At 37.9% G+C, this 27,325-nt stretch overlaps 1 protein-coding gene across 1 annotated transcript in view; it reads left to right on the top strand.

Moving 5' to 3' along the window:
- Nucleotides 1–27,325, top strand: part of EPB41L4A (erythrocyte membrane protein band 4.1 like 4A) — a 116,421-nt gene that overhangs the window by 51,201 nt on the left and 37,895 nt on the right. Inside the window, exons 3-11 of the mRNA XM_021524791.2 lie at nucleotides 689–740; nucleotides 1,201–1,279; nucleotides 4,930–5,027; nucleotides 8,157–8,277; nucleotides 12,341–12,428; nucleotides 14,538–14,626; nucleotides 15,008–15,071; nucleotides 24,262–24,353; nucleotides 25,397–25,474. Coding sequence (XP_021380466.1) covers nucleotides 689–740; nucleotides 1,201–1,279; nucleotides 4,930–5,027; nucleotides 8,157–8,277; nucleotides 12,341–12,428; nucleotides 14,538–14,626; nucleotides 15,008–15,071; nucleotides 24,262–24,353; nucleotides 25,397–25,474 — 761 coding nt within the window. The remainder of the gene's footprint in view (nucleotides 1–688; nucleotides 741–1,200; nucleotides 1,280–4,929; nucleotides 5,028–8,156; nucleotides 8,278–12,340; nucleotides 12,429–14,537; nucleotides 14,627–15,007; nucleotides 15,072–24,261; nucleotides 24,354–25,396; nucleotides 25,475–27,325) is intronic.

Genomic DNA, 27,325 nt, shown 5'->3' with positions numbered 1-27,325 from the left:
GTTCCATTTCTCTTGGCACTTCAGCCTATCAGGTTGTAGAGTAACTATAGCTGACCCTGTTTATCCATCTGTACAAGCATTTATCAAGTATCTGACACACATTACTGTGCAGGTGTGCCTAGGTGTGCTCACAGGGCCCTGGTGTTGGGGCTCTCGGGTCTCTAAATGTCCTCATCTTTACTGTCTGGCTTTGGCTTGAAAAATGCCTTTGCATTATCCATGAAATTCCATTCATCTTTGGCTTGCAAATAAAATGTTAGAAATCTCCCGCTCCTCCCCCCACCTCTTGCATACTTCAGAAAAATTTTGGCAGCCTTTGAATAAATAGCTATGCGGTGATTTTAAGCATAGCTTTGTGCCATGGCCACAGAGTTAAGTACTCACTGGAGAAATGAAAAGGCAGATGAGATTCTTGTCTCTTCTCCACCATACTGAAGTGTTTAATCTCACCTGTGCTGATCTCAAGACCAGTGGCACTCACAGAAAAGCATATTTTCTCATGCCAGCTGATAGTTATTTTTACTAGCACAAGCAGCAACACTCTCTCTTCCAGGGATGAGAGTGCAGTACCTCCTGTCAGCTCAGTATGAGGGAAGGAGAAGAAAAGGTTAAGAGATAGGAATAACCAATTGTTCTGTGTTAATTTTCAAAGTTAAGTGACTAATTTTCATAATTATCTGTCTCACAGTACTGGCTGGATCCTGCAAAGACCCTCGCTGAACATAAAGAATTGATAAACAGTATGTATTTAATTTGAACTTAGATGACAAAGATGAAGTAATAATGTTCCATCTACACAGTCTGCACAATATTCTAGTCACAAGAGATTTACAGTTCTTAGCAAGTTTGTTTTTGAAGTTCTTTGCTGTATCAAAATTTCACACATGCATTGAACATGGTATCATTTAACAGTGTCATTATTGTCCAAAGACTGCTGTATGCTTACATTTTGTTTTAAGATAATAAGTGTTAATTATTCTTATTTTGTACAATTATTTTTATAGTAGCTGTGATGTCTCTATCATGCTTAACATATCATAATAATTTGCTGTGTGAATGCAATACTTTTTCTGATAATTTCAAATTTTCATAAAATGTTAAAATAGGCTTCTTAGTAGCTGTTTTGTCATCAACTAGTAACAATTAATACCAATTAGCAATTCACGACAACTCACTTTTACACCATTTTTTTTCCTGCAGCTGGACCACCATATACTCTGTATTTTGGCATTAAATTTTATGCAGAGGATCCTTGTAAACTTAAGGAAGAAATAACAAGGTACAGTATTTAATTAAAATATAGTTTGTTGATCTCAGGCTGGCAATATATTTCAACCAGGTGCATATTGTTGTGGTGTGCCTGGGTTGTTTTTTTTCCTTGAATATCTGAATGTTTTTCCTTGAACACTGGTGTGTAGAAAGGAAATTCTGATTAATTTCACAGTGGTTGATTGTGATGACTGTTAGGAAGCCCAGGAAGAAAAGATGTTCTCTGGTGCATCAAAAATCAAAGGACCTTGATGTGTGTTTTTGAGAGTGTTTTTTTTTTCCCCCATATTTTCAGTAATGCATTGTTACAGCTGCATTTATACTATGCTAGAACCAAGTTTAGAGTTTACTTGGGTATCAGATATAAATAGAGGGAATTTTCTTCGTCATTTGCCGTAGTTTAAATTCCAGAACTGTTTTTCAAGGGGATTTCTTCTGGACTTACTAAAAATATGTGAAGGAAATTGAAGAGTTGCATGCCTCTGATTCTTTTACCTAAGCTTGTTGTCCTCTGGAAGGTATGAGGATGCACACAGTAACATGTGCACATGCTTGCACACACAGACACACACATGGTTATCTGAACTCTCTCACAGTTTTGGGATTTTCTGTCTACTTTATTTATTAAATGTCTCAGACAATTACTTTTGGCTCAAAAGGAAATCTGAGAATTTGGGTAGGTAGGCAGACAAAATTACTGTGCTGGCTTGCATTAACAAATACCAAAATATTTCTTTTGATATCCTAAGAATGTGACACATGAGGATTCATTAGAATGCACACAAGGTTTTTAATTTCCTTAAATCAAATGTTGCAGCAGAGGCAGAGTATTTTTCTTATTCCAGAGTGAGAAAATTATTTTGTTTCCAACTGGCACAACAGGAATGGAAGTCTCCAACATAACAAGACCCAGGCTGGCCTGGCAAAAATAAAAAATGATGTGACTTGGCAGGTAAAAGAATTTAAGCTGGCAGCAATGGGATGCCCCTGTACAATGGAAATTTAGTGCCATTTTCTTGTACTTTCCCAGAAGAGCTTTAAATCCTCCTCACAGGGAAATATAGGTGTCCCTGGGAAAGGGAACTTTGGCCACAGAACCTGTTGTGATTGCCTCCCAGGAGGCAGGGTGGAGCCAGGGGGGTAAATTTTCACAAGTTTTTTCCTTTGCCCTGTGATAAGGCCAGCCACTGATCTACACTTCTGATTAGGTGAGCAAATCCAGTTAAGAAAGGTTGCAGTGTCATGAGGAAGCCTCTGGTCATGACCTGACAGCGTTTGGTCATGCAGAAGTGGCACCTTGGGTGGTACAAAAGGCCAACCTAGGAAAGTGATGTGATGGTATTGTCAGTCTTCTATGAAACACATTGAATAGTCAACAGCCTTCAACATCTATGAGCACTTGTTACCACAGGCTCTTAAATCTTGGAAGGAAGGCTTTTTCTTTTTTGTTCAGGAAAATAACAGTAGTAGTAGTAGTAGTAGTAGTAGTAGTAGTAGTAATAATACCACCATCTCCTTAGAATAATATGCATTGAAAGGGACTCTTGAAGGTACTTCCACTTAGGAGGCATTAAAAACCCTCTTTTCCTTTATAATAATAATCTGCCTAACTGTGTAATTCTAGTGTTGTGTTAACTGCTTTGTGCTAATCTATGTGTTTCTTTGGAGCATGTATTTATTACTTTAATGGGCATGAGAGCTAACTCCGTCGTTAGATTCTGATGATCTGTGCCATTACATGATTACTCTTTGCAAATAATGAAAACCTGTCAAATTTGTAATTGCTTTGCAGCAGAATCTGTGTGGCTTGTTGGCAAAAGCTAACACGGTGGTGTTTGCTGGATGTGTTTGCTAGAGAAAACTTGCAATTAGGCACTCTAATATATGCATGACAAACATAGGTGAGCAAGATGAGACTTCTTTAGCTATAGGTATGGACAAAAGGCGTGGTTTTGTGAGGAGCTCAGTGGCTTCAGTGGGAATTGAGATTGTTCACCTTACAGGAGTCATTTAATAAATTAACAGTGCAGGGTGCAGGTATATTTTGGAAGTTCCTATGCGACTTTATTTTGAGACTACAGAAATTTAGGTACCTGCTCCAAGGATAATATATTTCTAGCATCCTCTCCTTCCAAGCTCTGCTTTGTAGAGGTGGAGAAATGCTAACACAAGTATGAGTGTGCAACAAAAATGCATTTCATTTTGGAAAGGTGATGTTGTGTACTCCACAGAGGATGTAAAGTCATCTTGGTTATTATCATAATTCTTACAGGGAAGATTTGTCTAGGTAGGATTGCAAGCATAAACTAGAAGCAGGATGGAGGTATTGCTTAGAGTGAGGAAACACTGAGTGTCTGTGCTTTGTGTTGCCCAGAGATATTCCCAGGAAATTCCTATGCTAATGCCATTCCTCTAAAGTAGAGAACATTAACCATTTCTAGAGGATGGACATTCCTACCATAACATCTGTCATAGCACAAACTCTGGGGGAAATCATTAATCAGAAAGACATTGAATTAATACCTTTATTCAGAGGTTCATCTGATAAAGTCTAAAAAATTTGGTTGGACCTTAAGTTTTCTGAGTCAGCTATCATGTAACCTGCAGTTTGTAAACTTCTCTGAAATCAGTGTAGGTGCACTTTGAATTTACAGAGCATTCCAAGGTGCTTTCATAATTTACTTGTACTAACACAGAATAAATTATTTGCAGAGTAGCTGAATGGCTCTATGTAGATAAAATGGGACTAGTGAATAATGGAAAAGCTATGTGCTTGTATGGAAAACCTTTCTTTTCTGTAAAAAATTACCTTCCTTGTATTTTTACATTTTGTAGGAAATCAGTGCAAGAAATTAAGTTAGGATGATGAGAAACGCTGCATACATCTGTTGTAATAAAACCAGACAAAAACCAAATAGCATTTAAAAGATTCCATATAAATCATTATGGAAAGTTGCAAAACTGCAGATCCTTTGTATAATGGCTTGTTATCTTGTCTGCTCCATCTGCTTTGGGCATATTGATTCATTCCATGTGGTCTCAGGTTTATCAAGAGTAGAAGCAGGTTATGACTTTAAAAATTACTTTCTCACCCCTGCTATCACTATTCCAAGCAGGAGAGTACCCTGTGCTATGACAGATTTAGTTAATTGTTGATGGCACACCCATCCATCTTTTTCATGGGCTCCATCAAACCTCCCTGCTGCTTTGTATTTGATACTCTGGTATGTGGAGAGGAAATATTTGAGTAAGCAAGCATCCAATACCCAGTCATCCTTTACACTGATCCTGTGTTGAGGTTAAACTTTTGCCCTTTGATAGGTTTCTTGTTCAATTTTTCTGATTCCTATCCCTCTTTTCCACTTCCTGACTGCTCTGTGAAAGTCAAAAGAGGGAAATGTCATTTTAGGTAGATAAGTAATCGCATCTGCGCAATGTAAGCAGACTGGAAAATAATAGTGACTGCTCCCTTTTCCTGGGCTCTTCCACTGGATGAATATTACTTGTTACTTCAGGATCAATAGGGGGAATAATTTAGAGAGGAATACAGGCATTTACTGCCACATGGTTATGGTACATGATATGTGCACAGCTAAGGGGATGATTTTGAAATATTAATTGGACTTAAAATAACAACTTTGTTTTATTTCTGTGTTTTAGGTATCAGTTTTTCTTGCAGGTAAAGCAAGATGTTCTACAGGGCCGTTTACCTTGTCCAATCAATACTGCAGCACAGCTGGGAGCATACATAATTCAGTGTAAGTTCTCCTGGCCCACTGAGGGCTTATTTCTTTCAATTCTGCATTGTGATTAATCTTAAGTGATGACTGAAGATAGCATTAACACTTTATGCACTCCCAAACAGAAGTAGTGTGACTGATTTCACTTCAAGAGCTGTAAATAAATGACCATTCCGAATAGATAATGCAGGAGCAATATGGAAGTTAGTGTAAAGAAAAAACTTTAAAATCAATCTGAAGACTCTGCTTTTGCTGGGGAATATTTTGTCAAGTATTCAAGACTTTATTACTTTGGATTACATGTAGAATATGACAAAACCTTTGTCAGGAGACTTACAGAAAATATTATCTCAAAAATTACATTATATCAATACAAATGCATGTTTACTTAATGGAAGGATATGATTTGACCTGAAGTAAAGAATTTTCTTTTTATTTAGTATTTATCTACATTCATCCATCAGTAGAGATCTTTTAAGGAGTGCATGTTATATGCTGCATGCTTATAGAACTAGCAATCAATTAGAGAGGAGCTGTCTGTCTACTGGAGCAGTTATTCTTTCTCCATAATAGCTCAAGATCTATATTCAAATACAATTGTAACAAAAAATTGTGTGAAGAGCCATGCTGGGACCTCTGTCTGTAATTTCTTCTGTGTTAAATTTAAATTTGTCTAAAGTGATATGTATCAAGGAAAGATTATTTGTATTATTGGTGTTACAAGTGTGACTCAACAACACTTAATATAACATAAAAAAATAGTCCTCCTTTTATATCCATTTTAGAAAGACAAGGCATAATAATTTGTCTATGAAATGGGAATGGGCATAATAGAGATAATAAGGATTTCATGGTAGGTTGTATGTGTATCTGAAAAGCTAAAATTCCAGGCAGTATTTACTTGTGTACAATTATTTCTGACATTATTTTGCCATCTAAGAAATATGACATGTCATTCTCTGAAAAATTGTTTGCAATGCACATTTCACTTTACTGGCAGACATGCCTTCTCTGAAAAAATACTGCAAGTGTGAAGCAGAAAAATATGCAATGATGGTAGCATTTTCATTTTATTATGAGAAATGAGTAAAAGGAGCAAATTCATGCTCTTTAGTAATTTTTTAAGGTGGTGAGAGCTGTTGTTTTGGTGTAGTGTCCTGTTCCTGTAATTCTAATCTCAAAGAGGCTATTGGAAAACAATGAGAAAGTTTATGGGAGAGAGAAGAGTTAAAACATGGCCAAGGTTATGTTCCGAGTGGAACCCCTCGATCCACAGCTTTTTTTAGATGACAGGGGCCCGTCCACTGATGTTACGACCAGGTGGCGACGCATTGTCCTGCGCATTCGGGGTTTGCCGTCTCGGCCAGGGTGGGTGTGTGCCAAGGATCACCAGTGACACGGCCCCGTAGGGACATGAATGCTGTGTCTTTGCGACGTGTCCTTACGGCTGGTTACACCTGAGCAGCATAACCTCGCACCTGGGGTGGGATATGCACCTACCCCAGCGCCGGGTGTCGTGATGGAGCACCACACCACAGCTCTCCCGGACACTCCCGGACCGCTGCTGTCCTGGAACTGGGACTATGTGGGAGCCCCTAGCCCTGCTGTAGAGTTGCCCAAAGGCTGGCCCTGGGATCCCTTGAGCCCCCCAAAGTGCCAAGGTACATTGCCGTACCTGCCGCTCGCCCGTCCTTGTATGAACTTCTTCACTTTGACAATCAGAGCACTGGGCAGGTCTCGCCTCGTGTCAACACCCCTCTGGAGCCATCACGAACCTTTGTTTATATTAAACAGTCAGATTCCCCTGGTCACTAACAGTTCTAAGGAGCTGGTAAAGCACCAGCTGCAACTGGGACGATCCATGGGAATGGCCCAGCCCTGCTTCGTGCCCCACCCTGACCGACTCAGCCCTTAGAGCCAATCCGTACCCCGAAATTACGGATACAGTGAGTTAAAGTTAGTCCAGGCACTAGGAGGTATGCATTCTCATGGGCTCTATAAAAAAATTCATCCTTGTATTTAGGGCTAGCAGTAGTTCCAAATATGTAAAGAAATGTCTGTCTCAGACACGTAACACATAATTTTAATGGAGGTTTTCCAGTGAGACTTCTCACCATCCTCACTGAGCAGATCACCATCTTCTTCAAGCAATTTCATTTCAACATTTAGGAAAGAAACATCAGTAGTTAGATGAGTCTTTTCCTTCTTGGCTCTTGAAGCCTCCTTTTGGCTATGTTTTTGGTTTAGTGGGAATTGGATAAGAAAGCTCCTGTGAAATCTTTCTCAGAGAAATCCAGTGTACAGATATTGCCAAGGGTTATAAAAAATTGAAATACTAACTTTTGCAGAGTTTCTCAGATGCAATTATAGTTAAGATCAGTAGATGTGACTTCTGGCCAAGATGCATATTTGTTTTATAATTATGTTACAACATACGAACAGACATGACTAATGTGTACAAATTCAGGGTTGTGTCAAACAAAATTACATTGGCTATGCATCATGTTCTGTTCTTTAAGAAAAGTCTTTGGAAAGCTATTTTTATTTCAAAAGTGAATTTGATATCCAGGAAATGCACTGATATTTTATTGAAAAAGGAAATCTTGTGATTCTTCACAAGGAACACCATTAGAAGACCTTCCCTCTAGGACTCACAGGATATTAACCTCCATTTGTATTCCAAGTTTATGTTGAAGTCCCAGTAATAATATCAAACTTTTCTGCCAGTAATATTGCAATATATCATGAGAGCATAGATATTACAAAACTAGACTTTTCTTCTACTCTTGTTTTGCCTATGCTGCCAAATAATCAATGTCATTTAATTCAAATTTTGCTGGCCTGGTCAAAATTTTGTCTGGCCTGTAGAAGCAGTAAGTCTCCTGTCAAGGATTCTAGCTCTTTCTAGCTCTAACCTTCTATATATCTTTTAAAATGCACAAAGACAATTTTTTTCTTGGGTTTGTGTGTGCTGATGCAAACAGTTCTGTATTCTCTTCCTTTGTTCCCTTTTTTCTTATCTGACTGCTGATTAAATTGGCTGTCAGTTGGAGAGGGGTGGCTGGACATCAGTAGGTGGATTATATAACACATTTTTTGGTTGAGAAGAAACACAGGTGACCTTTGTTATCTCCTTGTGTTCTGTAGCTGAGCTGGGGGACTATGACCCGTACAAGCACACTGCAGGTTACGTGTCCGAGTACCGCTTCGTTCCTGACCAGAAGGAAGAGCTGGAGGATGCCATAGAGCGGATACACAAGACTCTGATGTAAGAATTCAGTACTGTTGGGAACTTGGCAGGTAACACCAGACTCAGGGATGCCAGGCAGGTGGGGAGGAACAGGATGTGGTACAGAGTGGAGGTTTCTAGACTTGAGGGAAGGACACAGGGAATCCAGTTATACCTCTCAGAAGCAGGAAAGGCTTTACGTATTCAAGCTGTTCTTTTAGGAACTGAGTAGGACAATAGCTGGAAATGTGAGGTGTGTCAGACCTAGGTATGAGTGTTTCAGAGCCAGCAGTTTTAATAAAACATATGCCAGAAATTCATATGTAGAGCCAAAAAAAACCATTTGCTTGCTTATCTCCAAGTTCATGTTCCTGGTAAGTGTAAGGAAGCTTGTTCTAACAAATCCAAGTTAGGTGCAATTGTGATATAATACATTTATGAAGATGAAAGCAATAAGGACCCTTTCATGAGGATGTTCATCATAGCCTTTGTCAAAGTAATGCAAACAGAATCAGTTACCCATCTTGTAGTAGATCTAAAGTTCTTGATTATTTTGCTATAATGAAGCCACACTCTGGATAAAGGTTAAGTAATTTTTGCCTGTAGCATTGTGTGTTAATGTTATATATGTCTTGTTTAATGAGAATAGGTATTAACTCAGGGTCACAGATGTTCTCTGAAAAGTTTTCCAGTAATTGGAGTCTGTGCCAGTTGCCACATTGACCTGAGATTTCTCTTTCAGGGAAGAGAGTTTGTTGTCACTAATTATTTCTGTGTGGTTGCATGACAGCCTTATACCAATTGATAACATTTCTGAGAACCTGTATTTCTATAAAGTAAAAAATATTGTTTTTTCCATTCCAGAGAAAGGAAACTGAGTCACAGCTAGTTAGTTGGATTCAACATCACAGAAGCTGTTTGTGAGAAATGAGACTTGGAATGAATTGCTGTGAACTAAGCAGCCTCCATTTCTCTCTCTCTAAAGCTTCTGTAGCCATCAGGTTCAGAAGGCAGTGACTGTGAAGGGATCACTGTAAAACACTTACTGATTTGGAGCCCTGGTACTGTTCTGCTGCTTGACTGCAGTTAGGTATGAGGGATTTAGCAGCATCAGAACAGAGAGGAAAGCCAAGATGTACTCATTGCTACTTCAGCCCAACTGCCAGCTTGGATTTCTGCACAGGTGACCACAACCTCTTCAGCTAACAAGTGTGAAGCTATAATGGCTGAGGGCATCCCCAGTTGTCTCATTGACCAGAGACATTTTAGAGACAGGTTTGTGAAAGGGTTTGGAGGAACTGGTTTTATTCTTTCTGGATCCCAACATGGAAACATGGGTGTTTTTTTTGTTTGTTTGTTTGTTGGCTTGTTTTTTTATTCTGTTTGTTTGTTTTGGTTTTGTTTTGGTTTTTTGGTTTTTTTTTCAGAACAGCTATGTCACTGCATATACCTTCCTTCTACTGATTATGTTGAGAAAAACTGGTTTTGGTTGCATGTTTTCTCTCTGTTTTTTGGGGTTTTTTACACAGCACAATAGCTTTTTGGAGATTCAGTAAAGATGAAGTTTTTGAGAAAGTTTCTAAAGCAAGGAAGGTGAGGGAAGAAAGTGGAGGGGGTTTCTGACTCTTCAGCCTGCCTACTGTGATTGTAGTCCCATCTATAAACCAACATGACAGCTCCAAGGTGAGAGAGCAGTGTGAGAGGACCTGATGTTGTCAGGCACGTCTGGAGGATCAAGCAGTGACTTTGGGGCTCACTTGTGAGGGAGGAAACACTTGGTGCTGGAGGACAGAATCCTTCAGTGCAGGCAGGAGAGCTGGTGCTGCACTGCTGACAGTGCCCATTTCAGACTGTGGGAGATCTGTCACTGATTGATGCTTGGCAAGTCAGCTGCTGCTGTCTTGAATCAACATTTCATGCTGCCAGTGGGGCACAAGGAAAGCAAAATTGACCCTGATGTTTAGCTTTACAAGTGGCTTTCAATGTTGCTTAGGGCCTCAAGTGGCACTCAGGTGCCCTTTGTCCATCCAGAGGTTGGTGTGCGTGTGTCAGCTGCATGACTGTCACTTTGCCAGCTTTGTCATCCCCACTGGCAAATACTGATTTAGTTTTGGCATGTGTGATGTTGTGGAGAGTTTGTGTTTTCACACATAATAAAAATGAAGCTCTCTTTGTACTAATGGGAGTTCTTTCAGTCCCTGTCAGTTCTTCCCTTCATGTTCTGGCTTCTCCATCTGCTTTTGGGAGGATTTCTACCTCTGGCTTCCATCTGCTTCCATCAGAAGATCCAGCTCACATCTTTGTTTCCTTCAATATTTTTGCAAATTCAGTTTTAAAACATGATGTATTGCTGTGAAAGTGTTTATAAAAACACATTCAAACAATTTATTTGACATTTGAGCCTTTTGGTCCCTTCAGAGGCAGGTGAGAATAGATGAGTAAGTGCATCAGCATTTTTATAAGCCTGGTCAGTAAGTAAAGACCAACAGCAGGGTTTAAATTGGTGTTGTATTGTACCCTAATTCAGTAATGGGGTAATTAATCCATTTTGCGCAGGACTGGCATTTAGCCTGCTTGTGAACTCAGTAAGACAATACAACCCTCTGAACATTTTGCTTACATTTCTGAGATATACATACAAGACTTTAAATTAATCGAGCTGCAGAGTAAATTTTTACAGCAAAAGTGTATAAAAGATGTGACAGATATGACATTAACTGATGTGCTGAATATCCAGGGTTCTGCATGTTCTGAATACAGATAATGAATGACATATCTACTGGGATTTGAAGAAAGGGATTTCTCTTGCAAGCTTCAGGTCTGCTGCTTTTCCAGGAGTCCTTGGAGAGAAGAGCACCTGGAAAAGTGGCAGTGCTGAAAATGAGCTGAAGCTGTCCATCTCCCAGATACAAAGAAGTAATTTCAAATGCCTTTGGATACCTTTAAATACCTATTGCATTCATGCTAGCACTGATGCTTCGTGTCTTTGAACTTGAGAATTCTTTTTTCTTTGTCAGCCATAGAACAAACTTGGGAAAACCTGGATGGTAGCTTCTAGGCTAGAGAGAATGGTGACACAAGAAGCAGGAATGTGCATATTGCAGGACTTTTCCAGATCTTTGGTCAAAATGTTGAATGTAGAATGCTCTACTTCACACCTTGAATTTGAAAGGTAGTGAAGTATTTCCCCAAGAAAACCAACAGGATGAAGCAGGATATGCATCTTTTTGAGCTGATATTTTTAAAAGGTGTGCTGTACTTTCCTAATAACAGTCAAGCTGCTTTCAGATCAGTATTGAAAAAAAGTAAAAATGAAAACATGGCTTCAACTATTTCAGGCTTACAAAAGAGAATCTCATCCTTGTATCAGCGACAGATATTAAGCAAAGAGCAAATTATATTTTGAGGATAAGGCTTTGAATTTATTTAGTTGTATTGTTCTTTTTGAAAATAAGTACATTTTTGGTAATGTCAAATATGTTCCTACTAGCCAGGATTTTTCCTTCACCAGTTTTCCCTGTTATTTCCTGTCAGTGGTACTTTTTAACTGATGGATTGATATCTTTGAAAATGGCTAATCTCATGAGAGAGACTCCAAATCTTGTTTTGAACATAGCAGTCCTGGGTGCTACCAGCTGGTGTGACTTAATAAAGGCAATATTTTATGGAGAATGTAATAATTTCTCTGAAGTTATCAACCTTGCTTTCAGGAGCTTCAACACTGCTATGGGGAAATAGTATCCCAAGCAGTAATACTATTCCTGCTGTATTAATAATAATTTATTTATTGGGAAAAAAACTTATTTTGCATATTGAAGCCTAAAAACGAAATGTGTGAATTGTGTTTCTGACAGCAAGGAAAAGGTTAGCCCCTGCATTTGAAAACATTATATATATGATAGCATGTATGTCTGTGCTAGGAGACCACTAGAGATCTAGTCTAACCTGGAATAAGAAGTTCAGTGTTGAAAACACAATGACAGTAAAAAAAAAACTGGTAAGAAGGGCTGCATATGTGTCCAGAAAAGTGTTTTTATTAATATGATCTATTTTGATATGTTGATTGGAATGAGAAGATATCTAAAAATAATTGTGTTTACAGGGGTCAAGTTCCTGCTGAAGCAGAAGTGAACTACTTAGGTGTGGCCAAATCTCTGGAAATGTATGGAGTGGATCTCCATCCTGTTTATGTAAGTGCTAACTGTGAAAAATAATTACTGCACTAATGTGTGAAACAGTAGTCTTGTTGCCACAGGATAACTGTAAAGGGAACACTAATCAAGAAATGCAAAGGAACACATATTTACAGATGAAGAGGATTCAGTTATTCATACATACAAAAGCCTAATGATTTCCAGATCAAATGCTGTGATTGTGTTACGCCTATAAAAACCCGTCTGTTATATTCTGGATAAAAATAATTCAGGTAGAAAAGAAGTAATTAGTGCAAGTGTCAGGAGACATGAGTGAGGGTTGTCACTTTTGTCTTTGACAGAAGAATTTGCACATTATTTTATTTTAAATAAGAGCAAATGTGTCCTGAAACCTTTTCAATACCATTGCAATTAGGGTGGAGTAGCAGTAGCATTCTGTCTTTTTAAAATACTTGTTTTCAAGATTTTGCTAAAGATCCAGAGTATGTTTCCATTTTCCCGTGTTGTGTCATGCAGCATTGCAAGTTGTCTGTATTGCCTCAGAAAACCCCTCAATTTCTTTTGTCTGTCAGCATGTATGTTGGGTTTGGATCCAAGTCATCACCTGGAGGCTATGTGCTCCTGGTGGAAACATCATTCTATCTTGTTTGAATTATTCTGCTTGTGGCAGGTGTTTTTGTTTTTTGTTTTGTTTGGGTTTTTTTTTTGTTTTGTTTTGTTTTTTTTTTAATAAAAGAAAATTAAGGGATCAAGGGTTCAAATGGGGAGTTATAGTATAGATAGATCACTAAGTTAGATTGTCAGTACTTTGTAAAATTACTTGAAAGAAAATAAAGAAATCAAGATACTACCTGAAGATTAAATATGTATTTCCTCTAAGAAATGTGTAGCCTGAAATATAAAGTACTTTTTAATGCACCCTATAGCTTAATTGTAATAATATCCCAGGCTTTGTTCCCCTCCTACCAGTGAAAAAATGGGGAGTTACTGGAACAAGATTCAACATGATCCAGCAAAATCATGTTAAATTAGTACAGCCTGGAATTTTTTTTGCCTCATAACTTGCCTTTGTTGTGCAATGAAATCCCTGCCTGGGTAACCTGTGAACATCATTATTCCTACTTAAATTACTTCAGAAGCCCTCATTGGAGACTGAAGCTGCACACACAGCGAGATGCAGTTATTTTCCTCCTTTGGTCATATTAAAAGTAAAGTTGCCTTTAGCAGTTAATTCACTGGGGAGTGCAGGCAGAGCTTGCCAGCTGTGCTTGACCTCTGTCAGCCCTGTAATCACACAGGACTTTCTCAGTGTCTCCAGTCAGTGCCTCTCACAGTTGATAATTCTGCTGCTCATGCTCTGCTAGCTCAGACTTGCAGGGCTCTTCCTCATTGCCTCAAGTAGGCAGGTGAATGAGCTTTTCCAGCTGACTTTCTTTTAACCTCATGCACTAGGGTTTGCACTCTTTCAGCTGTAAGCTGCTTCTGGCTCTGGTTATTGGCTGTAAATTGGGGTGGTGGGGACCTTCTGACACTCAGGGCTTTCACCCTGTTCTCTCCCAGTGCAGTTTGACATTTGTATCCTGACTTCAGGAATGGTTTCCTTCGGAGGAGTTGATGCATGTGGCTCTTCTTGCATACCATTGCCCTTTCTGAGCAACAAAAAGGAACCTTGACTCTCCCAAAGGAGCTACTTCACTTGGAGGCAGCAGCAGCTGACACTATTTTAGGATGGAGAAGGCAGCTGTGTGGTTGTATTATAGGTCAGAAAATCCCTATTTACTGTCAGCTGGAAATTGGGATATCTGTTGCATTCATGCCTGAATAAGGAATTCAGTTTCTGAGTTTGGCCATTTGCCAAATAGCAAAAATTAATTCAGTAAGAAAAGAAAAAAAGGGCATTTTTGTTTTTCACCAAGGCATGAAATTCCCTTTCTTTCCCTCACTGCCATTCTTTCTTGCCTCTTTTCCCTCAGAACTACAAATTTGCATATAGAAGCTTTCATAAGTAGATTAAGTACTATTTTCTCATGTGTAGAGAGAGTGAAACAGTATATTAAAGTCACCAGGATGAATTTCTCACTGGGTCTCACTGATACTGTGATTCTACTTGCAACTGTATAAATAACATAGATTTTTATTTTCTAGGGTGAAAACAAATCCGAATACTTTTTAGGATTAACACCCATAGGAGTTGTTATCTACAAGAATAAAAAACAAGTAGGAAAGTATTTTTGGTATGTATTATTTATATGTGCAGTCTGCACTAAAACAATAACAATATTGTATGGATGTTTGTGATTTGTGGTATCTATTTGAAAGTTTAATCATAGCAATATTAAAAAAGTATACATAGAATTCTTAATATTTTTCTGGGTTATGCAGATTTTTAATTCTTTGATAGTCCACGTATTGTAAATAGTAGATCACCTTTAGCATACTCATGCTGAAGTGTTTACATATCACTAATTGTCTGCTGACATCTGGGACATACCTGAAATATAAATCTACCTGTGATTTTTTTTTGTCTTTGTATGCAAATGTATACAACTTTATATTTTATTATACATGAAATTAAAAGATTGTGAAAATCTGTCCTTTTTTTCTCAATACTACAGGCCTAGAATTACAAAAGTTCACTTCAAGGAAACACAATTTGAACTTCGAGTCCTGGGAAAAGATGTAAGTTTCTATTTAGGCCTGAAAAGATTAAAAATATATATGTCTAATGAAGGTGGAAATTTAGTGTGTCTGTCAAAGTCTAATTGGTTTTATTGAAATTTACTGTATGAAACCAAATGTAGGTGAAGGGAACCTCACAAAGCTGTCAGGCACAAAACAGGCAGACACATTATATAGCTTCAAACTCATTTATGAGAGTTTAACATCACTTTGCTCTTAGACCATTTGAGAGAAAACAATATTGGTTCCAGTGGGGCAAAGACAGCAGGTTGATAGCAAGAGAGGAGGTTTTAAGATACAGTAAGTAAAAAAACCCCAAACAAACAAAAAAACAAACAAACAAAATTTCCCCTACAAAGCATGAAGAGTAGGAAAAGGAGGAAGGAGATTGTTGAGAATGTAGGAAAAAATAATAACATGTAATAAAAAACATAGTTGCAGTCAGTTTGTAGTTTTTGCTGTCTGGTTTAAATCTAAGTTTAGTTGGTTGAATTATTTTTTGAAAATACTTTGTATGTCTTTTTGGAAACACGAAAGTTTGCAGTTTCATAAGGACTTATAGTTTATAGTTTTAAATAGAATTAATTTGCTGGCAAAAATACCCTTTACTGTTTATCTATGTGTTTTTGTTCATCTTTGTAATGGTTGTCATTTTCATCCATGGTTTTTCCATGAGGACATTTGTCTGCTTCTGTTGTGGACAGCATTTCTGGTGCCTTTGCAGATGTCTTGGCAAATCTCTTTTGTTACTCCCCCCCCCCCCCCCCCCCCGCTCCCCGAATGGCTTGTTTATATTTGGTGTGGTAATCTGTGGGAATTTTATTTCTGAAGGTGTGTTTGTTGAAGAGTTATTTAAAGGCTGAGGCGAGGTTGGGAAAACTTTTCACCATGTTTCATGTAAAGTGTGGGTGATAGTTCATGTATAAACATGTCTGAGTTTGACTTGGAGCGAACTGCTTGGAAGTGAAGCTGTAGCTTCTCTTTGATGCCACATTTCCACAGTCTTCTTTTAACATTGCAAAGGCTTAACATGCTAAGTAGAAAACCTGGAAAGTTTTGGAAAAGTTGAGGCTGTGAATATTCATGGCTGGTGAGCTCTTACCGTTGTGATCATAAGGCAAATATTTTGACAGAACTTGGTAATTTCAAGCCTCGACAGGTATTTCTAGGAAATTGTTGTGTAGAACAGTAAGTACAGGGGCGTGTACCTTCACTGAATTTGCCTTTGCAACTAATATTAATCTGAAGTATTTGTATAGCACTTCATATCCTAACAAGATCAGTAAAGGACAAAATGGCACAGAAAAATCTTCTTTTTCCTTTTTTTAACAGCTGGGGGGTACTTTGAACAAAATAATACTTTGCAATAAGCAGACACTAACCTCAGTCTGTGGATTAAAATTGTCATAACAATTTATGCTGTTCTACACAGAGGAGGAAAAGCTCATCAGTGTATTTGTATGAATGTATGTTCCAATAATCTTAAAAAGTCTGACTCACAAATTTATTTTATTCCTCTTGTTTTTTGTTGAATAAATGCTATCACTTTTTCGCTCATGTGACACATGAGTATATTATAGGAGAGTAAATATGCCATTTTCACTTCATCCTGCCTCCTCTAATATTTGACAGCCCAAGGAATGAATACTTTCTTTGTATCAGATGTGGTATATCAAGTCTGGAATGTCTATTCCAGTTAGTTGTAGAGAGCTCCAGAAGAGGTTCAGGAGGAATAAAAATAATGGGGGCTTTCCCATGTCTTTAAGTTGACTTTATGGCATAAAGTGAAGGAGCTAATACCATGTATGTTACACACAATGTCTGAGCAGATTATTTCTGAGTGAACCGAGTATTTTATGTGAATCATGTCTTCCACATGTTGTAAAAACTCTGCAGGATGAGTTTTGATCCATGTTTCCACACACACAAGCTATCCTTATTCACACTGACTATCCCCTTTCACTGCTCATAAAGAGGAAGCTCTTGGTTATGGTAACTTCTTTGTTGTTGCTTGCTGAGATTGGTGTGAAACTTTTTCAACCATGCCAGAAGAATCTGTGTATTTCCCACTAGAGGGGTGGAAATGGACATCTGATCTTGACAGATGACAGTCTAAATGTACAAGTCCATGTCTTCAGACTACCTAAGCCACAAGCTGTTTCATCTGTGTCAGCCAAACCTATGGCTGCTCATTTTCTTGTGTACAATGCTTCACTCTTCATAAATTTGATGTTTACTGAGCAGAAGACTTTATTGCTTAGTGTCTTAAAGTAAGTTGCTTTGGTTTTTCTGTTTTGTAGTGTAACCTCTTGTACTTCTTCATATCTCTTCCATGAGAATAATTCCTCTATATTTAGCTGCCTCATATTTTTTTCCTACACACCTGTTGCTATGTGTTACCTGTGTACAAGCATGACCATTAGCATTTTGGTTCTGTCTTTCTCTACTTTGTTTGTATTATGTTTTCCTTAGGTCATTGCTGTTGCCCCTTCATAAACAAAATAGTGCCTTTAATATTTGGCCATCTATGGATATATGAGACTGAAGCTCTTTTTCAGTGGTGTTAATCATTCAATCAGTATTTCATTGTCCCCCTGCATTAATCCATGCTGTAAATTCTGAGCTATAAAGGCATTAGGTCCTCCCGGGCACCTCTAAGTATCAGTATGAATTTAGGAACCCTTTCCCTGCAAGGGCTTGACATGTTCACATTCCCTGAACATGACAAAAAATTGCCAAGAATTTCTGAAGATTAAAGAAGTTTATTTCTCAGAAAACTGAGAAATTAATCTAATGCCTGTGCACAGGTCCTGGCACCCTGTCTGTGGAACAATCTTGCTGTAAACAACCCAGTAACACAGGTGGCTGCCAGAGCCCTCCCCTCTCCACCAGCAAAACAGAGCTGGATCACAATGGATGCTCTGTGTGGAAGTTAGTGGTGGAAGGGGTACCCAGCACACCTCCTGTGCTTCCCCATGTGAGAAGCACAGCCGGCTTCCTAGATTTCTCTCTCAGCTAGGAACATGAAAGGAAACAGAGAAAAAACACTTTGATAGACTGTGTAGGCTGGGAATGTAAATGTGATAATAGGCAGGAGTGAGAGATGTGGAGTTTTTTGTTTGTAGGTACCAAGTAGTTTTGTGCTGGTCTCTGCACCTCGGTGCTGTTTGGTGTAACTGAGCCTTTTACTTTATTGCTCTATGTCTGAACATGCATGTGAATGATTTCATTCCTTAGCAGGGTTTATGCAAAACTTCTGTTCTTACTTTTCCTGTTTCACAAAACAGAAGAATTCAATGTGCAAAACACTTGCTTTCATAATTTTTGCTGTAATAGAAGGGACTTTTTGAATTTTGAAAATTTTATTTGATGATATCTTGAAATTTGGGTATTTTCAGATCAATCTTCCAATCTGTGCAGTTAAAAATGATTTCCACATTTTTGTGCATCCCTCTGCAGTCTTCCATATTCAGATGAATTCACAAGGTGAAATTGGTAATGACTCTTCAGGGGCAATACCAACCACTGATGCAAGTCCAAAGTACATAATCTTCCCCATTTTGTGTGGCTGAAACTTATCTAAATACAATATTTTTTTGTTATTTTAAATAGTCCAGAAAACATCATAAATATGCTTTGTCTTTTTAATATACTTTTTCATAAGTGCCATAAGTATGAATAATAATTATGTTAATAAGGTTGTTTGGCTGCATACCCCTTCTTTTCCTATCAAATGCTGGATTCTGTCTTGAGTTAAAAATTCCAGCCAGGAACTTCTAATTTGATTTATTGTTCCTGCAGCTCTTGGGAAGATTGAACAGGATTTGAAGATCTGTTACTCTCAGTCTTAAGTCCAATGTATTGTATGGTTATATGTATAGTTTCCAGACAAAAATAGCAGTTTGATCTTTATTATGGCTTAAGAATTGCAAATGACTTTTGCATCATTTGCATTTGCACCCACTTAACTCAGAGTGATAGTAATGGGTGGAGGTGGGCAAGCCCAGTGATGCTAATATGTCAAATCAAATAGTTTTGGCTTGTTTTGGTTGCTTGGGGGTTTTCCTGTCTTTTCTTAATTGCTTTCTGAGCCATCATTGAAGGACTTTAAGATCAGTTCAAGGCCTGCATAAAATTAAATTCACTGACATTAAGGTAATGCTGTCAGCTTTCTTTTTTTCTTTTTTAAATTCCTTAGTGTTTTTGAATTGCTGTAATGTAGAGCTGAGATGTGTTTGATTCAATGTTGAAATGCAACTGGCACAGCTTTATCAATTTTAATTGCCAACTTGGTATAATTTTCCTAAAGATTGACCTTGTGTAACCAGTAATAGTACATTGTTCGTTACATAAGCTGTGATTTGTCTGCATATGTCTAAAGACAGAATGCTTTCTATTGGAATTTAGAACTGATGATAACCAGGTATGTGCCTGGCAAAGAATAATGTTCTGAAGAAGTAGCTTCAGAGCCAGTGTTAATAAATCTGTTACATGTGCAGGTGTAATATGTATATGTGCAGTGTGCCCTACAACGGGGCAAGATCCCTCCTGATGTAACCTTAGCTGTGACTGGGAGGAGTGGTGTGTGTGCTGGCATGGCTCCTAATGTGCTTTTGGGGTTTTTTTTCTTCATTTTCTGAGCCTGCATTGCTGGGAGCCCATAAATGTCTTGTAAATTAGGGTAGCTAAAGCTTGTTCTGAATCAGTGGTTCTTGAATAATTTTTGCTCTGTGGGCGGGTTCAGTGCTCCCTGGAATGGGTGTAAATCTACTGACAGTGGCCTCTTATCCTGGGAGTAATCCATGAACTCCAAGAACAGGGTATCTTCCAGCCCTCAGAGAGAAGAGCTGTCTTTTTAAGTGTGTGTCTTCTCTTCCAGGTGGAGCTGAGCTTGCCCTGTCTAGGAACTGAACTAGCTGGGCACAAAGCATTTCTGAGACTGAAAGCTGTGTAATCGGGTTGGCAAGGCAGAGCAAGCAGGAAGCTGTTTGCCAAGCACTCCTGAACTTGTGTACTGAACTCAGGCAGAGCAATGACCCCTCTGAGTTGTCTCCTTTGAAGGGTTTTGTAACCCGCTTTTAATCTTTCACCTGAGATGTGTGGGTATTAGGGTGTAGCACTGTTCCAATTCCCAGCTCCCTAGTGGAGATCTTAAAGGCCCTGCCAGATCAGTCTTCTGGCTGCTCTGGATGCCAGCATAAAACTCAGTGTCCATCTGTGCATAAGCTTGTAGTGCAGACAAGGTGTCTGCACTCACTGTGCTGGTCTCTCTGTCTCTCCTGCTATGGCTAAAAACGGTGGTGAGGTTCTAACAGCATGAGCTGTAGCATGTTTTGGAGACTGCAGGACAAGTTTTTAAAGCACCTAAAAGGAGAGGGATATGTAATCCTTATCCTCACGTTTTTTGGCGTGTGCCTTTTTCAGGGTTAGGAGGAGGCAGTCCCAGATCTTGATGAGTGATTATTGCTGTAAGGGTGCTTTTGCAGCCTCTGGTCCCATTATCCTGCCCCTCCCTTGCTCCTGCAAGTCACAGATGGGATTGAAAATAATCATACAAAAATAGGTGATTTTCTACTTGTTTGATCAGCAAAAGGGGCTTCCTGAAAGAACAGACAAACACTAAGATGGCTCAAAGGAGAGAGATCTCCAGAGTGCAGACAGCCAGGGCTGCTGTGGGAGCAGTTCATGATTTACAGTGCCTTACCTTTAGTACACTAGGCACTCTGAAAGCAGCAGGATGAGTAGCCAGGAGAAGCTTGTGAGGCACCAAACAGCGCTGAATGACTTTAGAAGTGTAATTTCCTATAAAGTGTTAGTAAAATTACAATAGGTCTTTATTTCTTTTGATTCAGATATATGAGAATAATAAGAAAAACACCCAGCTAACACTGTAGGAAATTGTGATGTTCAAAATGCTAAAAATGTTGTCTTTTATTGGGAACAAAAGGTTGTGGTCTTAACATGTAAGGCCATCCTTTCTTTACCTATATAAATCAACTTATTCCCTTGGGGGAGAGATGTAATCCAGAAAGACACTGCTGTTTTCAGTACTGCTTACTTTTTAATATAAGCATTTATAAATTATCAGGGTAATCACTGGTCTTGCAAGCCTTAAAAAGTCCTAAAAGGAATATGGAGGAAGTCCTAAACCTGGCTGTGCTCTAAGCAGTGTCATACTGGACTTGGTTGCAGTAAATTACAGAATCCTTCCCAGATAAGCTGAGAAATGGTGAAAGAATTATCAGTTGTTTTGCCTTTGATAAGGATGAGTGTTTTAGGCTCTTTTTCCTCTCTAATAAAATTTAATTGTGCTACTGAGTTATAACAAGCATTAGTTTTGAAGGCATAGTTTTCAGACGTGATTTTCCTTCAAATTCAAATAAAGAAACCTGAGTATGTTATCAGAAGCCTCATTGGTCTGTCCCATGATTTTTAGGCAATTATTTCATTTTCCAGATTTGAGTTCCATAATGTTTTGGTAAATTGGGTCTATAGAGTTATTATCCTCCTCTCACATCCCCCCCACAACCCCTCTCTTGTTTTTTGCCCTCCCTTACTGCTGTTGATTGCTGGATACTAAATTTAGATGCTTCAGCATCATCAATATTTTTCTTACCAGATAGGGTAAACTTTCTTCTGCCTTAGAAAATAATGCCTTCATATGATGAAATCAGTAATTTCTGCTGGTTGGATCTTTCTATGATATGACAGTATCATATTTTTCATATTGTCCCTCATATTTTCACTTACTGATTTTAATGCGTTTTCCTGCTGTTTGTTCTGTGCATGAGAAAGTTCTAAAACTGTAAATTAAAGAAGACAAAAAGGATGACTAGAACTTTTTTCCCAACAGGAATAGAACTTTCCCCCCAACTTTTTCCCACTGTCGTTGAATGCCAGCAGCATTCAAACTGGTCTAACAGTAAGATATGGCAGAAACACCTTATTTTTAAAATTCTCTTAAAAAAAAAAACCCAAAAACATACCTGTCTTCTCTCTGCCCCTCTCTTCCCACATACCAGAAATGCATTCCTTTGAGATGATATAATTAAATAAATTTAAGTACAACAGAGAATTCTTTGCCAAAAAGTGGGAGTGAACAAAGAAGGAGCAAGACCCTGCATATTAAAAGTGAATCATTGAGCTATTTCCTAAGAGAAGTTAAACTGACTCATCATATTTCATCAAGTTTGCAATACTACAATCCAGTTTGATATTATCCTTTTGAAGATGAGTATAGTTGGGTGGGTTTATATGAAAACATTAGATGACAGTCTAATATAAAAATTGTAATTTAAATCAAGTAATGAAATCCAAAGGTACTTTTCTGTTACGTGCAAAATAAGCAAATGTAAAGCACCACTTTACATGTTCTCTTTAAAAATTTTACAATATAAAATGCATAATGATTTTTCAGTGGGTAGAGTTTGTTTCTAGCCATCAGAGGGGAAAGAGCAATGTTGTTACTCTGGAAGAGTCCAAGGTAAATTTATTTTTCTCCTTAACTATTTTCAAGATTTTTCAGAAAGCCTTTACTTTTCATGAATTCAAATTTTTTTTCTATAAGTTAAACCACTTGTGAATCCTGCAGAGATATGATGATCCCTATTAAACCTGAGGGACTTTGGGAATATATTTATGGGACCAATGTACTACAAAGTCATTTGACGATATACACAGCAGTATCAGATGAATCCTAGGTTTCTTGGTGGTCATTGTCTTACTGTACTGTCTGTATTCTTCTCTCTTGCCATGGAGAGTAAAATGTGTTTTTGATGGAAGACCAGAGAATTATTTTAGTTCCTTGCCTGTTCCATGGGACTGTTACAGCCAGACATTTAATTGAAATAAGGCATGGGAGAAAATGAGCTCATGTATATATATATATATATATTTTTTTTTTTTTTGCCAGGGAATAAAATCCGTATTATTCTAACCACAGGTGCAAAATTCTGTTGTTTTACTGTTATTTGTTTCAAAGTGAAGGAAAAGCTGCTTCAGGAGGTAATTTGTGGTTTTGTGAGGCTGCTTGACAGCTGTTAATAAAGATATAACTGGGTTTTTTTTTAATAGGTGAAATTTTTAATTCTAGAGAACATAGAGAATTAATTCACAGTTTGGAAGGTGTTTGCAGATAATAATAACAATAATAAATGAGGAGGGGGAGAAACTTGCCTGAGCTCTTGTGCATGCATGGCACTGCAGAAGTAATGCAAGGGCATGGATTGTCCAAAATCAGCTGCTGAAGGTGGTGTGAATCACACCTCCTTTGTAACTCACATGTTGGTGAAATGGTTTTAGACTCAGTTTTGTTACAGGGGGTGTCAGGCCATGCTGAGCTCTCACACTGACATCACTGGGATTGCTCATTCTTTGTGCAAATCACAGCTGAAACACCGAGTGCTTGAGTTCACCAAGTGAGAAATAGATGGAAGAGTATTTTTCGTGAACACATCTGAGTGTTTGTTGAAAACAAGCAGTGCGATGTGTCCATTGCTTCTCCTTTCCTGTTGGAAGTATGATACAGTTTGCATGTGTCCCACTTTTCTCTGCTGGTTTCCAGAGATCGGTTTTTAAACTTTGTATGTGCTTTTGTTCTAGATGTTGTTGTCTTCCTTAAGAGATCTTAAGTTAGATTTTAAGACTTTCAACTTTTTCTTAGCATTTTGAATTATTCTGAAGTTAGCTATTTATAAAAAAGAAAACCCTTCCCTTCTTCATTTTCTTTCCCCCCTCAGGTATACTTTGGCCTATTTTGTGTGTTTCCTCAGTCATTAGTTCATAGTAGTTTATAACAGATCTTGAGCTCTTTTCTTTCTTTCATTTATTCTTGCCTTTTTTTATACTGTTAACCAGAATATTTTTGATTGACATCTGAGCTGCTGTTTCAGAAAACATCAGAAACATAATTTTTGAAAAAAACCCCGACAGGTGTGTTTTATTTAGGAAAGAAGATGATGTGTATGAACAAGAATGAAGGAACATGAGTGTTTCAATAATCTCTTTTCTCTGCTTTTTAAAAAAGAAAACCACCTTAAATGAAGAATTATAGAACTTGCTTTTCTTTGTGCTGATTACTTTTCTTGCATGGACTAACATGCAATGGCTAGTTCTTTTGTTCAGGAAATGAGATTCACTCCAATGGCAGGATCCCCCATAAGAATATTCATTTGTTTTGTTTTATCTTCAGTGCAATGAAACTTCCTTCTTTTTTGAAGCACGTAACAAGGTCACATGCAAACATCTCTGGAAATGCTGTGTAGAGCATCATACATTTTTCAGGTGAGTGATGCAGAAGTTAGATTGTGCTTTCCATAGGGCCACTACACTGAGTGGGAGCCTTGTTACACCTGCAGAGTCATGAAAAAAGTTTTGTTGCCTGGAAATACATTTCTGCTCTTGGTTATGGAATGCTTTTAAAAGCCAACACCTTTTCTTACAGTGATGTGAAACAATGTTTTTAAAATTGGGTAGTCTGGTGGTTTCTTTTGTCTTAGTATTCTTTTCTAAACAGTACTTCAGGTTGCATGTAGTAGGCTTTATGAGAAAGGTGGCAGGATTTAAGTTGCCATATAGGTTTTGATAATTTATTTAATAATCAGATTTTCTGTAGCAGCATTGGCTAGAGGGAAGCCTTTGGAAACACAGAAATATATATATATATATATATATATATATATATATATATATTTCTGTGTTTCTGTATATATATATATATATAAATAAATAAACATATATATTTAATAGAAATTAATTGAATTTCCATAACATTTTGCTTACTACTGAGGGGCTGAGGTGTATAAAAATCTTCTCAAAGATACTTTGAGAAGTGCTGCTCAAGCATCTTTGAGAGATATTTCTCAAAGTGCTTTGAGTACTGCACATCTCAAAGCACTTGATTTTACTGTTGCAAAGAACACCAAGAGAAATGTGCTAAGGTGTCTAGCTGGGAATTGGTGGATTAAATCCTCTGGGCTGCCTTTAGCAGTGCTGGAAATGAGTGAACTAAAAGTCCTTCCTGCAATCTCACTACTGTGGCAGGGTAGGTTTGCCTTCTCCCAAAATTAGCTGAAAGGCTGCTGGTTCCAGCAATTTACACTTGACTCTGAAATAAAAAGGTGTGTAGTCAAAATAAGGGCGACAAACAGGTGGCTGTGGGAGACTCTCAACCTCATAAGAATCTGTCCAGATGTAGGGATGAAGAGGAACTTGCAAGAAAAAAAAATTGAGCCCAAATAGGTATTCTTTTTTCTTGACTTGGCAAGGAAACTATAGTTCTGACCTATCTATGCAACTTACTCTGTTATTTTATTTTGAAATTACAGGGTGCCAGAGAATGAATCAAACTCTCTGTCAAGAAAAATCAGCAAGTTTGGATCCATAGGTTATAAACATCGGTACAGGTGAATTTTTTTTATAGTTTAAACTTCAGTTCATTCCTTCTTCATTCCTTTTCTCCTCTTTCCCTCCAATGAAAGAAAATCACCACCCAGAATATGACCCATTATGGTTCTGAAGTTGAAAGATGAATCAGGCCCATTTTAACAGACTCTCTTTGGAAGCCTGGCAGTTTTGGGACAAATGTTTCCTCTCCAGATCCCCAGAATTGGTTGAGGCTTGCTATAGTCTGTATTCAAAGTAGGAGCAGCTTTGACTCTTTAAATCATTATCTCCTTATAAATCCTGAAATTATGTTCATGTCCTAAAGAGGTTTTCCTGACAGCTGGGGAATACCAAAATGAGGGTGTGTGTTTTCTGGCTTGAATAGGTGACAACATTAGAAGAATGTTCAAGGCTCTAAACCTTGAAAGATGCTGTAAACTTGAAATTAAGGATGGATAAGGAGCATTGCTTTCACTATGCTGCAAGAAATAAATGGATCATAATGAGTAAGCTTGATAATCATTAGTTAGGCAGATCTTTCTCAATTTTCTTTATTTCCTAATCCAGACTGAGTTGTCACATTCTCTGGCATGATCCAGATTCTCCTTGCTGTGGATAACAGGGCAATGATTGCCCTGCCTTTTGTGTTTCTAGTGGATCCTGGCCTGCATTGCCCAATCCAGGACAATGGGTAGTAGCTCACTGATTCCTGCCAGATGAGTTTTTCTGTTGGATCACTTCAGCAGATTGGAGCAGGGCACTGGTGCTGGGGAAGAGAAAGTTTTGTACTGGCAAGAACTTTCCAATCAGAAACTAACAGGCTATGAAGCAGTTAACTGTGTTTGAGCTATTGCTGTTGGTGGTGCAGTTCAGTTTGTCTTCCTATTTCAATAAATGTCATGGATGATCTCTGATCAGGCATGCCATGTTGGGATGATGGTCATAGCTGACAATTTTGGTTGTCTTCCATTTTTGTCTTTGGCCCCCATTGTATCACCAAAAGCAGTGACAGTGTTGTGTATCCATACACATCATTAGCTCTGAAGAGAAACCATAATCCCACTGTTTCTCTGTGTAAGTGGAGGGGATCATGATACTTTCATTTGTCTTGTGATGTTGTGGTTTTTTTTAACGTTGCTCTGATTTTTTTATTTTTTTTTTGTAAAATCTTTTAGGTACTTCTCATTGTGTGTCAGACAGTTCTCAGGAGGACAATTTTCTTGTCTTAAGATCGAATGCTTAGTGGGGGTGGAAGGTCTTATTCCGAGATGTTTTGTTAAAATTACTTCTGGAATTTGCAAGACTGTCATGGTTGCCAAACTTAAAAGTTGAACAGAAAAGTTTTCTGGGTAACTTTGAGAATACTTTAAGCTAACTACAAAAAAAAAAAACCAAAAAAACCCACATTACTGTGATGTAGGCTTAGGATTTGAGATTTTTCTGTCCTCCCATTATTTCATAATTCTGAAAACATTTAAATTCTGCAGTGTTGACTGTCTGTGAAGGCCTATTGATGAAAATACTATCAGTATTTCATGATGTCTATTCACATAATTTAAAAAAAATCTATGTAAATAATTCCTGCATAGTTGCTTAGTTCTTTCTAGTACAATAGCTTTTGCTTCAAAATTATCAAACTTCAGGTATTAAGGAATTAATAGTGACAATTACTTCTCTTGTGAAATAAGTTTCCAGGAACAAATATGGAGTTTGGGGAGGAATATGAATTTTATATTTTTTTTATGACCACTATATTCTGCTTAGTCACACTGAGAGGAACATTAAAATGAGTATAAAAGAATTTATTGAAACTTAATAATTTACTTCAATTGTGCAGTGAATAAAAACCTTACTGTAAACAAAAATCAATA

Source organism: Lonchura striata, chromosome Z, assembly GCF_046129695.1.
Source record: "Lonchura striata isolate bLonStr1 chromosome Z, bLonStr1.mat, whole genome shotgun sequence".
NCBI lineage: Eukaryota > Metazoa > Chordata > Aves > Passeriformes > Estrildidae > Lonchura > Lonchura striata.
Note: the sequence above shows the minus strand (reverse complement) of the source record. Positions and strands in the feature narration are given on the sequence as shown.